Source organism: Amblyomma americanum, chromosome 5, assembly GCF_052857255.1.
Source record: "Amblyomma americanum isolate KBUSLIRL-KWMA chromosome 5, ASM5285725v1, whole genome shotgun sequence".
NCBI classification, from domain to species: Eukaryota; Metazoa; Arthropoda; class Arachnida; order Ixodida; family Ixodidae; genus Amblyomma; species Amblyomma americanum.
In genome coordinates, this window is record NC_135501.1 from 16,814,933 (window position 1) to 16,829,692 (window position 14,760).

General features: G+C 48.3%; 1 protein-coding gene across 1 annotated transcript in view; it reads right to left on the reverse strand.

Moving 5' to 3' along the window:
- The window catches only part of LOC144133721 (cytochrome P450 2J4-like), a 443,483-nt gene that overhangs the window by 309,745 nt on the left and 118,978 nt on the right, over nucleotides 1-14,760 (reverse strand). Inside the window, exon 5 of the mRNA XM_077666855.1 lies at nucleotides 1,410-1,522. Within this exon, the coding sequence (XP_077522981.1) occupies nucleotides 1,410-1,522 (113 nt within the window). The remainder of the gene's footprint in view (nucleotides 1-1,409; nucleotides 1,523-14,760) is intronic.

The window sequence follows — 14,760 nt, forward strand, 5'->3', positions numbered from 1 at the left end:
TGTAAGCGAACCTTGAGAGTGTTCACCAGCGCCGCCCTCGACCATAGCGGTGGACGTAGCACGACCTGTTATACCGCGAGTGTGACGTAGAACGTCATCTAACGGCGAGGGCGGAAACTGTGCGAGAGCCCTCTTATACTACCTATGGCAACAAGACTGCCAGAACCGAGACCCCCGTTAAGCTATTAGCAGACAAGGTAAAGGAAATGAGGGGCTCGTTTGACAAACATATTAAGGAAGCCAACAGTCACGGAAACCAAGGGGCATAGGGAAATGTTTTTAATCTTTTTTTTTATTTGTAGTGCCAATCAATCGGTTTAAAGAAAATTACTTATAAAGCAGCAGAAAAAACATCCATGCCGCCGGTGGGATCCGAACCCACGACCTCCGAATATCGCGTCCGGTGCTCTTACCAACTGAGCTGCGGCGACGGCTGTCCAGTCTGCTGCTTTCGTGGGTATTTATGTTTACTGCTTGTAAGCGAACCTTGAGAGTGTTCACCAGCGCCGCCCTCGACCATAGCGGTGGACGTAGCACGACCTGTTATACCGCGAGTGTGACGTAGAACGTCATCTAACGGCGAGGGCGGAAACTGTGCGAGAGCCCTCTTATACTACCTATGGCAACAAGACTGCCAGAACCGAGACCCCCGTTAAGCTATTAGCAGACAAGGTAAAGGAAATGAGGGGCTCTATGCCCCTTGGTTTCCGTGACTGTTGGCTTCCTTAATATGTTTGTCAAACGAGCCCCTCATTTCCTTTACCTTGTCTGCTAATAGCTTAACGGGGGTCTCGGTTCTGGCAGTCTTGTTGCCATAGGTAGTATAAGAGGGCTCTCGCACAGTTTCCGCCCTCGCCGTTAGATGACGTTCTACGTCACACTCGCGGTATAACAGGTCGTGCTACGTCCACCGCTATGGTCGAGGGTGGCGCTGGTGAACACTCTCAAGGTTCGCCTACACGCAGTAAACATAAATACCCACGAAAGCAGCAGATTGGACAGCCGTCGCCGTAGCTCAGTTGGTAAGAGCACCGGACGCGATATTCGGAGATCGTCGGTTCGGATCCCACCGGCGGCATGGTTGTTTTTTCTGCTGCTTTATAAGTAATTTTCTTTAAACCGATTGATTGCCACTACAAATAAAAAAAAGATTAAAAACATTTCCCTATGCCCCTTGGTTTCCGTGACTGTTGGCTTCCTTAATATATATATATATATATATATATATATATATATATATATATATATATATATATATATATGGCGCAGGTGAGCAGCGTGCCACCCACAAAACCGGCTTCAGACAAACACAGACAGACCAATAAGCAAAGACACAAAAGCTAAATGCGGGAAATGGCCACTATAAGTGCTAGCGTACTTAAGTTCGCCAACATACTACAAATACATACTTGTGATGCATTCACTGTCGTTTTCACGCCTTTGCGCCTCTCGCATGAAAGAGTCCACCAAGCTTCTCTGCCGCTGACTTTCTGGCGTCTTTAAATACTCGTCCACTTCTGAACTGCAAGATGCATAAACGAGAAGGACAGAGCAAATATCATATAAACAAAATGTCACGCAGTGGTAACGGCTGGCATGGAAGGACACAAGTAAATACACTGCGAAGCGACCTGCGTGTGTCGGCGATGCTATGCCCTCAGATGGAACAACTGTAGCATTGTTGATATCTACACATGCACTGGAGAGTCGTCGAGCCCAGAATGCACACCACTGTCGCCAGCAACAGCCGAGTTCCTGGCATGGCCGGACCTTTCGCGCCTTCAACGGGTAACGGCGTCTCTGGCGCGAAAGCAGCCGCTCTGGTCTGCGATTCAGGGCAGCTGGACGTACCTGTGTTCAACAGCACTGTCTCATGGGGTGCCTAACGCATCCAATTTGACGCCATCACAGCAGCCAGGGGCTATAACGCCGAACGCCCACGCCCGAGAGCTAGTGGCCAAGCTGTGAAGCCCTGCGACGGAGCTGCTCCAGAGCGTATTTCTCGAATACACCCCGATGGCGGGCGTCCTCTCTGACCTATATGGCGCTTCATTCCACCCCTGTGTGCAGTATCAGCTCCTGCGAGCTTGTGGCAGCATCCTGGTTTTCTGGACCTCTCCGGAGCCATTCGGCAGCCCTCCTAGCCGTAGCCGCGGGGCGCACCGACGCGTACCGAGGTGCTTATCGGGACCGAGACTTTCCTGGATGTGGTTCATGACTGCGGATCACAAAACATTTGCACCCTCGCGTCTTTTGAGCCTTCTTCCAATACGGCAGCGAGTGAGGATATCCTTCCGTGAGAGTCTCAACTTCGCACTACCATGACTGTCATCGAGATCTACTCGTTGAAAGCCCTGCTTCAGCTCCACCTCGGATGCCTTACCCTCAGGGCTGCTCAACTAGGCTACACGTCTTGGGTTGCACACTTCGTCGGCACTGAAGACTGCAGGCACATTGTCGCCACTGTTGTCGTGCGGCTCCCGTTTTCATGCAGGTTATACAGCATTACGTCACGGATATGCTAAGCCAAGGATTTTTCTTTTTACTTGGTAGCGCTTGCTCTTCGTCCGTATGTTTTTCCTGAGAAAGGACGGCACCATGTGCTGCTGCGTCACCTGCCGGAAGCTCAGAGCAATGAACCGTGTTTAGGCTCACCCGCACGCGCGTTTCAACGACGCGCTTTACAGTCTCAAATGCTCTAGGTACTTTTCCCCTCACAACCTTCACTGGCAGGTGTACCTACACCTCGATGCGTAAAAAAGGCTGGTCACTCTCGTCGGGCTTTAACACTTCAAACGCGTGCCCTTTGGGCCTTCTAACGGTCCCGCCACCTTCCAGCGTCTTATGGACCGTCTGTTGGGCAACATGAAATGGAAGATGGCTTTGGTCTGCCTTGATGACGCCACCATCAGCGTGGCGACTTTTGAGGAGCATAACATCAGCTTAACCTAGTCCTTGAGGTCTTTTGGCTAACAGTGTTCGCTTGAAATCTAAGAAACGTTTCTGTAGATTCGGTGAAGTGATGTATTTGGGTTACGTGGTAATGTATTTTTGGTTGGTGGTGTTGCCATTTGCACCAAGTCGTTTTTTGACAACAAAATTGTACCAGAGTTTCAAAGAGCACTGAAGACATTGAAATTTTAACCCTCGAAGAAAAACATGAAATGCTGTCTGTCGTGTACTTGCCGCGCGGAAGAAGAATTCCAAATTTCTTATGTTTTTTGAATCACTTCATGAGTATATTTGCACAAAGAACCTCAGGTTATTGCGTGGAGGGAATTTCAATATCAATCTCAGTGAGAATAATACTACTACAAATGATTTTGTCACAATGACTAACACATGTGTTTTTGTAAATTTAATGAAAACACCTACTAGCGTTACAGCTTTCACCTCGTCGACTCTTGATTTACTTATTAAAAATATCGGTGCAGTATTTAATAATTCTGGCACAATTACATCCGATATAAGCGATAATTGTCTGCTCTTTGTGCTTTAATATTTAAACATGCTACATGAAACTGTTCCTCCAAAACTGATCACTTTGCAGAGTATGACAAACCAAACCTTAGAATCATTTAAACTTGCGATTAGCTTATATGGTTATTGACCAAATTTTCGAATAAAAATATCACACAATGCGTATTCACAGTTAATGGAAACGTTTTAGCAAATACATCAGCAGCACTTTCCTCTTAAAACTATTGAATCTTCGAGAAAAACCAGAAAACCATGGATAACGCGGACCCATGTGGCTATGATAAAAAGGAAAAATACATTTACCACATTTTCTCAGCACACGCCTGTCTACTGCACTACAAGAATTTAAGGTTGCAAGAAGCAGGCAAAGAAAAGTTATTATCAACATGTATTCTCTGATATTGCTCGCCGTAACCCAGATGCCGCTTGTAAAATTTTTAATACCATCCTCGAACGCGGAAAGACCTGCCGTTCGACTGACAAAATAAGCCACCAAGGTCGTGAAATAACCGGCAAAGCCTTAGCAGAACACTTCAACGAAAACTTTATTCACATACTAGCACAGGATAATACAACTCCGCTTCTGCGCTCGCAAATAGATAGTACTGTGGAAAGTCTATTTCTTGGGCAAATAAACTAAACAGAAATTTACATGATCATTATCAACTTAAGAAACAACCGTTAGATGCTTACAATATTCTAATAGGGCCCATAAAGTACGTTTTGGAATTTGTCTCGGTACTTGTCCAAATGTATAATATTGCGTTCGGAGCCGGTGTGCATCCTGAGTGCAATCTGGAGTGACTAATATTGTAAAATATAAAAGTGGTGACAGGAACTTAACATCAAAATATAGGCCGATATCTATTATCCGCATACTCTCCAACGGACTTGAAAAGCTTATCTCCTGTGGCATAGTAGGTACTTGGCCCGAACACAAACAGACACAAGCAAGGATACGAAACAAAGCACCACTTACAACTGCTTTATTGGGATGCACACCACACACAATTAAATAGCTGTCTTAGACGCAAGGAACACAATCATTAAGATCGATATGCAAGTGCGCTGCTTCAGAATTTCTTTTCGGCCTTATACAAAGGTACAGATTAATCGCTGACGCACATGCTTCGTTTCTCTCCGAGAAAAAAATCCTCAATTAGTTTCCGACCTTTCATCTCTTTACTGGTAGCTAGAATCCGCGCCCCTGAAAAACATGGCTCAAAAAACCTTGACGGGCAGGACCTAATATGCTTGGGTTGTTAGGCCCTTCTTTGTCTTGCTCTACATTTCTTTCATGTTCCCTAATTCGGTGAATGGCGCAGCGCCCGGTTTGCCCTACGTAGGAGTGACCGCATGAGAGGGGTATTTCATACACCACTCCTTCGGCGCACTTCATAAACGGTCGCCCATGCTTAGTGCCGCATCCTTTTTCCTCTTCACGTATTCTTTCGATGCTCGAGCATAGGCTTCCGCACATTTGGAGGCCTGCAAAAACAAGCGGCACCTTATGCCTGCTTGCGACCTTTTTTAAATTCTGGACCATCTAGTGTACATAGGGCACTACCACAGGTCTCACCACTTCTTCTCGAGGGGGATCTTCCCCAGCTTTGACCGCCATGCTCTTCATTTTTTGGAGTAAGCTTTCGGCGACTGCCATCACAATCGAATCAGGGAACCCGGCTGAAGACAGCCTGGCCAATTGGTTCTGAAAGCTAAACTGCATCCTGCGAGGGAACGATTGCTTGAGGGCGGATTTAAGGCAAAGTGAAGCAATTCCCCTTTTTATCAACTTCGAATGGGGGGAATCATACGGCAGGAGTCCTTTTCTTGCACGAGGAGCAAATCCTCAGCGAAGCTGATCCTCACAAACCTCAATATTTATAGCCAGAAACTGCAGACAATTACCTTCAGGCACTTCACACTTGAATTCACAAGTTAATTGCAAGCCATTTGCATGTTATCGAAATATGGATAAAATATCATGCACTGTCTATTCGACGTTCAAACTTCCGTCCTTAGCAAAAAACATAAAAAAAATCGTCCAGGCGTCTAAGAACTTTAAAAACATGCCTATACGGTAAAACATGATGTAAAACTTGATCCATTTTTGAAAGAAAAATATGATACAATACCGGCGCTACACATTATCCTATACCGGCTTTCTGCAGAAAACACTGCTGGACAAAAGTTATAAACATTGATTGCAAGTAAAACTCTAAAACTCTAAAGAGGTTAAAAAATTTTCGATGGAAACTCCCACAGCGTTCTGAAAGAAAATGGAATCGTTTTATTCTATACACTCACGGACTGCAGGAAACAGGGCCTTGTGAGGAACCGAGTAAAATAAATCCACCACATCCACGGAGAAGGCGCGCCCAACATTACATTTCAGGAAGTCGCAAGCTTCGTCAGATTTATTTGTAAGAAATGGGTCGCCTACACATACGCACCAACATTTGTTTTGCGGAATCATTTCTAGAGAAGAAAGTAAATCAGTCCTTAAGCTTTACGGACAAACGTTTATGTATGCATATTGTATTCTTGTATTATTTTTGATAATTCTGAAAACTGTGCTTGTTTGTGCTTTGGAAAACTATTCCAAGTTATTATTTTACAGTGTCTGCTATTTTCCACCTTTATATTCTTTCTGTTTACCATTGTCGCTAGTAACTATAATGGCACTTCCTTGTACTGGTTTTGTTGGCAATGATAAACTGTGATTTACAGCTTTTAGCCCACATATCCTTCCAGAGTTCTGGTAAAATGAATTGAATATAACTTACATGGTATCCGTCGGTACTATGAGAAGTGGCTGTCCCTCATGACATACCAAGGCCATCACACTTAACTGAACTGCTTCATCAGTTTTACTTACCATCTCCGCTTCCTTATTCTTGACATCCCAAAACGTAGCATGCACTTGAGAGCGCTACTGAAGAACAATGTCAAAACTGTATGGGCACACACACAACACAGGGCCTTTCTCGACATCAAAACTGCCCCCCTCAAGCTCCCTACCTTCGCCCCCAACTATAATACTGCTGCACCTACTCTTCATACTGATGTCAACCAATATTGGCCGCGGAACTGTCCTCGTTCATTAAGACAACTCTAAAGAGAGTCGTGGTGGCAGCCGCTAACCGTGGGACGGTGGGCGACGCGGCCACCCTTTCAAGCTAGAGTGCCTCGCCGATGTCTAGAGGTCAACAAGTTTCGTCCACACTTCTACGGCCTTCATTTCACTATTGTTACGGTCAAAGGCGCTCGCATTTTCATTCATACTATATCTAAATGGCAAGGTTTCTCGTTGGTCTCTGTAGCTTTAATAATATGATTTTACTATTTTTCATTATTGCGGATCTGTCCATCAAGATGCCGATTCTCTGTACCGCTATCTTCCGTTAATGACATTTGTGACGGAATTGAAGTCTGGCCATGACCAAGGTTCTGAACTCCCTTCCATTACCCGGGCGTTCAGCACGGGTGGTGGGGCGCGCTACCACAAGTTCCGGCAGTGCTAATGAGTAGCAGAGGATGCCCTCCTGTAGCACGCGAAACGGCCCCCCGCCCACCTCTTACGTCACTGCCAGTGACACGGAAACAGCTGCTGCCGCAGATCTTGAGCTGCCTGCACGACGCTCCCATGCCGGGTAACCTCCGTAGGCTGCAATAATTATGCCGGCGTCTCGGAGCGCTTTTGATGACCCGGCATTCTTTCCGACTTCGGGAAGCAAGTAGCGTTCTAAGAAACGCGCCAGTCCCAGGAGGTGCCCACTGCACACCAAAGACGTCCTTTCAGAGTTTTCCTCTACGTAGCTCACCATTGAAACCCGTTTTCTTTGATTTTTTGGTCTGTTTCCGAAAAATACGTCGAAGCGTTACCAGCCCCGACACGTTGTCTCTCTACACAGGGGTGATTGTGGTGGGAAACCTGGGGCTAATGAGGTCACAACGCCCTTCAGGTGCTAGAAAAGCCGCGCTTAACGTTCTTTTTCGATCGCTCTTCATATTCGTTCTCTTCTCTGTAAAAAATGGCATAACATTTATTTTTGAGCAAAGGAACTGCTGCAGTAACTGTCTCACATATCTCGGTGGGCGCCCGAACCGCGCTACAGGAGCTATAAAGGACGGAATGATAGAAGAAAGGAAGGAACAAGTGTCGTAGTGCAGGACTCCGGACTCCGGCGGGTCTCTTCTCTGTACTTTGGCTATTTATGTGTTCCCTGTTTCTGTGTTTGTCCTATTCAGACGCGGGTGTGTGGAAAGGCTGGAACGGCGGTTTTCGCGAAGCGACGACTGCGACGGTAACAAGAGGCGAGGTGGAATGAAGAGACGAAGTGACTAAAGCCGGCCGTTCGAAGGAATGGCGGTGTTTGCTCCTTGGTAACGGTTAAATGCGTATATATCCGCAGACGCTGCCTCAGTGCAAGGAAGCAAACTTATAATTCTAGAAATTCGCTTTGTAAGTTAGACATCGCTTCTGCTGATTTGTAATACCAGTGTTGGTGGACAACAGCAGAGAGGTGAATTGTGATAGAAGCTGAATATTAATTTTTTTTAAAGTGAATCTTCTAAGTACTGGAGTTGGGTGCCAAAATTCAATGAAACGTCTGGCCATCAATAACATTAACAAATTTCGGCTTTCGGCACGGAAGAGGAGACGAAGCTTGATGAACCGGCGTCATCTCGGATCGCGGCTGTTCGGGGTCGTCGCGCTGTTCAGGGATGCAAGGAGAGTCCATATCTCTAGCTTGAATTATGTGGCTCTGGTGGCGATTCCAGGCAAACACACATCGATCGGTTTCCACACGAAATCTGTATGAAGCAGGTCCAGTCTACCCTAACACAATCCACGTGCGCGCTGCTTGCGACGCACTTTCTGGACGAATTGCGGTGTCGAAACCTTCTGCTGTAGCGACGGCTTGACTGCATCTAGACGGGTGCGGAGTCCCTTCTGTAGCAGGAGAGTGGCCGGCGCCTCGCCCGTGGTCGCATGTGGAGTGTTCCTGTAATACAACAAAAACTCTCCCAATGTTGTGCTTAAGCTCGCGGCAGTACTTTTCCGCAGTGCCGCTCTCAAAGTTTGGACAAATCATTCAGCTTGTTCATTACTGCTGGGATGGTAGGCTGACGTCCGTATATGGAGCGTGCCAATGCTCTTAATGTAGCTTGAAAACACAGTAGAGATGAACTGCGGCCCATTGTCAGATACCACAAATTCAGGTTAACCAAATCTGCGGGAGGTTTCGTGGCGATGGTTTATTCTGTTTTCTGCGGACGTGTCACGATTTTGGCCCACCTCCGGCCACTTGGATTGAGCGTCGACCACAGCCAGGAACAAGGTACCCATGAAAAGTCCTCCAAAATCTATGTGCAGGCGTTCCCATGGTCTGGTTGGCCATGCCCTGTTTGGATTCCGGTAACGTGACTGGGCCGGAGAAGACACGGGGACGATCGGAGGAAGAAAACTTGGAAAACTTTATACAAAGACTATTTACATAATGTACGAGTAAGGGCAACTGAGAGTGCCTCTCAGTAAAGGGAGCTTCTAAGCAGTCGGGAGTCTCTCCCAGTAAAGGGTATCTCTCAAGAGGGGGCTCTCCTTTTGGTACCAAACCAGCAGCTCGTTAAATACTCTTCGTATTCCCCAGATCCCTAGCTGGGGAATACAGTTCGAAGAATGATGTCCAATCAAACGATGGCACTGATGTTACCACCCACGGCAGGGCGGTCCTGATGTTCTCTCGCAGCTCGGTCGATGGAAAGGGAACAGGACCCGGTCACGTCGTCCTCCACGGGGCCTTCAGGTGGGCGCGCACGTAGGTTCGGACTTCTCCGATGTGGAACAGGAAGGCGCCTGCGTGACACAGGAATGCGGCCTGTCTCCCAGCAGGGGTTGAAAGATCATGTACTTCGTTGTCGGATGACCGGAACGTGGAACCTCTGTCGAAGGCGCAGCTCTCGGGCAATTGTTCAACCCCAGGGTGACTGAAGAGGACAACACTCCGTTCGTCGACCCGATAGCATGTTCGATCACGTGCGGACGCTATTATCGTCGCTGCTTCCAGCATTCCTGAAGCTACGTTTCTTCCAGAGGGATCATTCACCTTCGCGGTGGTTTTCAGGGAATCCTCCCCATGTCCAAATTCGCCGAACTCAACAGCAGGAAAGGAGCGGGAGCACAACAGCACCACCGCCGCCAGATGTTGCGCCCCGAAGATGAACTGCTCGCACGTAGCTCGGCTGACTGGGCGTGCCAGGAACCAGATGCTGTCTGGGAGTCTTCGGTAGACCTTCAGTGCCGAAGCTCGGCATCGCTTCCCCTCGTCAGGTGGCCATTTTGGGAAATTCTCTGCAATGCTAGCCAAAAGAGATCACAGACGCCAAACCACACCTGACAAAAGCAAGCGCCCTCAGAACCCAATCATCCCGCCAGACCAAAACGCAGTGCCAAAACTGCACTTAGCTAAAAACTTGAAGAGATCAAATGTTTTGCCTGAATGAACATATGGTGTCTCCCGACGAGTTCAGACATGGCACCTGTTCAAGGCGTGTGCTCCCGCTCGAGGTTTTCACATATATTAGGGAGCCTAAATTAAATTTTAAAGGAAAGGTGCGAAGAAGACGACGCGGATTAACCGAAAAATAAAGAAGAGGAAGAAGAAGCATTCGGTAAGGTGGAGAGAGATGATTGGTGGAGGAGCATTCAGTGAGGTGGAGAGAGATGATTGGTGGAGAAGAATGCGGTGAGGTGGAGAGAGATGATTGGTGGAGAAGAGAAGAAGACGACGACAAGGTTTACGTGGACTAACTCCGAAACTATCAAAGAGCGATTGAGAGCGAGGCACGGGGGAGAACAGCAGAGAAGCGGGGGCTCCGGTGGGTCAGGAAACACATCGGCTGGAAGAGAGCGACGCCGGCTACTGCTCCGGTGGGCTCGCGTTCTACGGCATCGCATCGTGGAGATCCTGCCGTGCCTGAACCCGTTCCGTGGAGTCAACGGAGGACGCTACCACCTGTTACGGCCAGGGGTGCGCTGTTGCCACCTATCCGGATTGTGCCCCCAACGCCAATAAGACCGGGATCACCTCCACGGGCGCTTGGACCGGGAGCTTGTGTGACGCAGCCAGCGACGCCGCCAGCGACGCCAGCCCAATCACGTCGAACGCCACCCTAGACGCCGGCTACTGAATCCATACAACGCCGCAGCCACACCGTACCAACCGTGAGCACGAAAGCCGACAGCTAATAGTAGAACGCTAGTAGTAGACTCTGCTAGCAGTGAGCCCGGGTCGTGTGTATTTAAAGTCTGTGTTTTGTGTTAGCTTTGTTAGTTCTGTGTTCTAGTGGGTGTATTAAATGTGCGTTTGTGTGGGTACACCTGTCGCCTAGTCCATTCATTCGGTCCTAGTGCTCTTCGGAGAGATCCGTGAAAGAGGTGCACTCGGAAGGAAAAAAATTCGCAAAATGAAATCAGGTTGGTGCATAGAGGGTACGCGGTACTGGAATAGGTGAATGGTTTTGGCCGACGTGGCGTTCAATTTTGCCCGCCCCAATACCTCAGAGTCAAGGTACCTTACACCAATCGCTCTTACTTACCTTTGGCCGAAAGAAGGAAAACGTACTCCTAGGTATGTTACCTGACTATGAACAACATTACTGCAAAGAAAGTGGGAGATATACGCTCTCCATTAGGAAGAGAATATGAAATAAATCTCCAAAACTAAAAATTGGGGGGACATCTCCTTTTGGTAAAATTTTTACCAGCTGAAAGGCTGGGCTCAGCCTGTCGGCATTTGTTTGGAGCTTGCCTTTCTTGTAGCGAACCTCGAAGCTGTGGTGCTGGAGTGCCAGGCTCCGCCTCAGTAGAAGGCCATTTTTGGGCGACATATTGTGCAGCCAAGACAAAGGGCAATGGTCCGATTCTACTGTGAAACGGGACACGGAGACGTAGCATGCCAGTTTGTCTATAGCCCAAACGAGGCATGCGAATTCTTTTTCAGACGTTCTACACGCCTCTTGCCGCGTGCTGAGCTTGTGGCTCAAGTAAAGGACAGGCCGTGTGTGCCTGCCATCGCTTTCCTGGCAAAGAATAGCGCATAATCCGCGATTGCTGACAGCGCATTGTATGATTAAGGGTTTCGAGAAATCTGGCGCTGCCAGTATTGGGCGCTCGCTTAGTGCCGTTTCCAGACTCTGAAATGCCTTCTCTTTCGTTTGGTCCCAAGAAAGATTGCTAGGCTCACTTTTTCTCAGCGCTTCGTTCAGGGCGCAGGCTAAATCAGAGTAGTCATTTACATAATGATGATAATAGCCTGCTAGGCCAAGGAAAGTTCTTAGTTCCGATTTTGTGGTTGGGCAACGGTACTCCACCACGGCAGCCACTTTAAGTTCTGCAGGTCTGCGTTGGCCTCATCCAACCACGTGCCCAAGATAGTTCACTTTGGTTCACCCCAGGTGGCATTTTCCCGCCCTTACCGTTAACCAGCCTCAAGCAGTCGGCTCAACACAATACGCAGATGTTCAATGTGCTCCTCCCAGTTTTGTGAGAAAACGGCCACGTCGTCAAGTTAGAGGAGGGCGAAATTTGCAAGTCCCGCAGCACTTGGTCCATTAACTTTGAAAAACAGTGCGGAGCATTTTTCAAGCCGAAGCTCAACATTACAGGGCGAAACGTGCCCGCGGGGGACACGAATGCTGCGTATCTGCTGGCGCACTCAGTGAGTGGCACCTGCCAGTATAAACACTAACTAAATCCAGTGTGGATATATATTCTGATTTAGCGACTGTTTCGACTCTCTTCTTGATGTTCGGAATGGGGTAGGTCTGGTCCACTGTGATTGAATTCAGTCTCCGGTAGTCCACACAAGGTCTCGGATCTTTGCCTGGAACCTCTACAGTAATGATTGGTGACGTATCGTCATTTAAGCAGGTTCCTATGACGCCAAGTTCGCACATACGGCGGCGCTCCGTCTCAATGATTTCCTTTTTTTCTTCTATGAGAGTCACGGTACGGTTTCCTCCTAATCGGCTGTTCGCTAGACAGCTGAACGTCCTGTTCGAAGAGGGTTGTTTTTCCTGGTTTGTTTGAAATCATCGCCTAAATGTCGCGGACGACGTTTTTCATGTCTCCTCGTTGACTTTCCGTCAAACGTGGCTCTCTGTCGATTGAATTTAGCAGCTCATTCGCTGCTTGCTCGTCCTCATGAGGGACATGAGGTATGTCTGAGATGTATTCCTCTGGCATGTTCAGCGTCATGTTAACCATGGTCTGACGCTGTACATAAGGCTTCATCAAATTACTGTGGATTATCTGATTGCGTTTTTTCTTAAATTTTGCCTCATAGTTGATGTCCGAAAGCTTGGACACTACCTTAGCTGGCCATTACCTTTGCACCTCAAGCTTGTTCCTTTTTGACGGACGCAGCAGCATCACCTTGTCGCCAGATTGAAAGGTGCGCTTGCGTGCAGATTTGTCGTAATACACTTTAGACAGTGACTGCGCTGCTCAGACATTTGCTTCCACGAGGTCTATGGTTTTCGCAAATCTTTCCAGTAACTTTAGAACGTAATCCACTACACAGAGATCCTCTCCGTAACCCTCCCACGACTCCTTCAGCATGCGCAACGGGGTCCTCCAGTCACGCCCGTAGACCAGTTCAGCGGGGCTAAATCCTGTGCTTTCGTGGGGGACGAATCTCATTGCAAAGAATGCTGCTGGAATGTGGCCTTCCCAATCTCCCTTATGCTCAAAACACAGATACCTAAGTATCCGCTTTAGCACTGAGTGCATGCGCTCGACTGGATTTGCCTGAGGGTGGTGAATGGAACTGCGGATTATTTTAATCCCACACCGTTCAAAGAAACCCCACGCGAGAGAAAATTGACACATGGGCGTCTACAACACATGCGGAACTTAGCTTCTTCAAGGGAATGGCCTCGGGAAATTTGGTTGCCACGCACAGTGAGGTCAGAATGTAGCGACAACCAGAGTTGGACGCTGGCAGCGGACCGACAGTATGTATTACAAGACACCGAAAGGGCTCTGTAATGATGGGAACTAGTGTCATGGGCGCTTTCTATTTATCCGTCGACTTGTCGACCCGCTGGCAGGTGTCGCAAGATCTAACAAGCTGTTCCACATCTTTTCAGCAACCAGGCCAGTAATATTCGAGAGCTAATCTAGCTTTTGTTTTCTTTATGCCCCAGTGGCCCGCCCATGCATTTCCGTGTGCGAGCTCTAGAAGCTGCCACAGGTACTTCTCAGGCGCCAGGAGTGGCTCATATGCGCCTCCCTTTGAGTCGCAGTATTTCCGGTACTGAAGGCCTGATTTTTCATGAAAGCTGATGTTCTTTCTGGCTACTCCCTCTCTCATATTATTGCTTAGAGCTCGTAACGATGGGCCGCTTTTCTGCTCTGAAATGAGTGATTTCCTATCAACCTTAGCCAACTCCTGCCAACAAGTCGAAGCAGGTGTTAATGTCGAACCTTTCGCGCTGGTTCCTGTTGCCCCATTTTCTACGGAATCGGCAGTTCCTTGGATTTCATGAGCTACCGCTCGTTCGGAAAGAGCTTCATGGTCATGCTCATGCGGTTTAGACTGATCAGATTTCCTGCAAGAATCCCCCGGCTGGTCGGGAGAATGGTTCGGTACCTGCTCATTTATCGGATCGCAGTCGAGTTTCTTTGCGAGCTCTCACGCTCGAGAACGTGTTAGCGCCATGCGAGCCATTCCCGAGGTGAAAGTGACCTTTCTCTTTCAGCAACTGCTCGGATTTGTTCGAAAACAGGTAGGGCAAGTGTGTCGGCAAGTTCGCGCTAACTGCCGCTTCTGTGTCTAGCCTGCCAAAAGTCCTCTCTAGAGTCACCTTCGCTTCAGGCAAGCATGCACTCTGTTCTTCGGCGACGTGCTTAATCCAGGCGCATTCGCCGGTGTAGTCCGTGGAGGAAACACAGGACGGGTGAGCAACATCCATGGTAGCGGCTGAATCCCGCAGTTCTCTGAATTTCTTGCTTTTTATCACCACGTCCCGCATGTATGGCTCCAGCAATTTAAGATTTTCATCCCGCTCTCGCACGCACGCGAACGCCATCTTTTGGTGTTTGCAGTTCAATGAGATGTGACCCTCCTTGCTGCAATTATAGCAGACAATGGGCTTTCGCGCTTCAAACGCGCGAGTTCCAGGTGCCTGCTGTTTCGGTGAATCGGCAGATATCGGTGACTGAATATTTTTTTCGCTACCTCCTCCTTTTGATCCCGCAACCTGTGCTCGGTG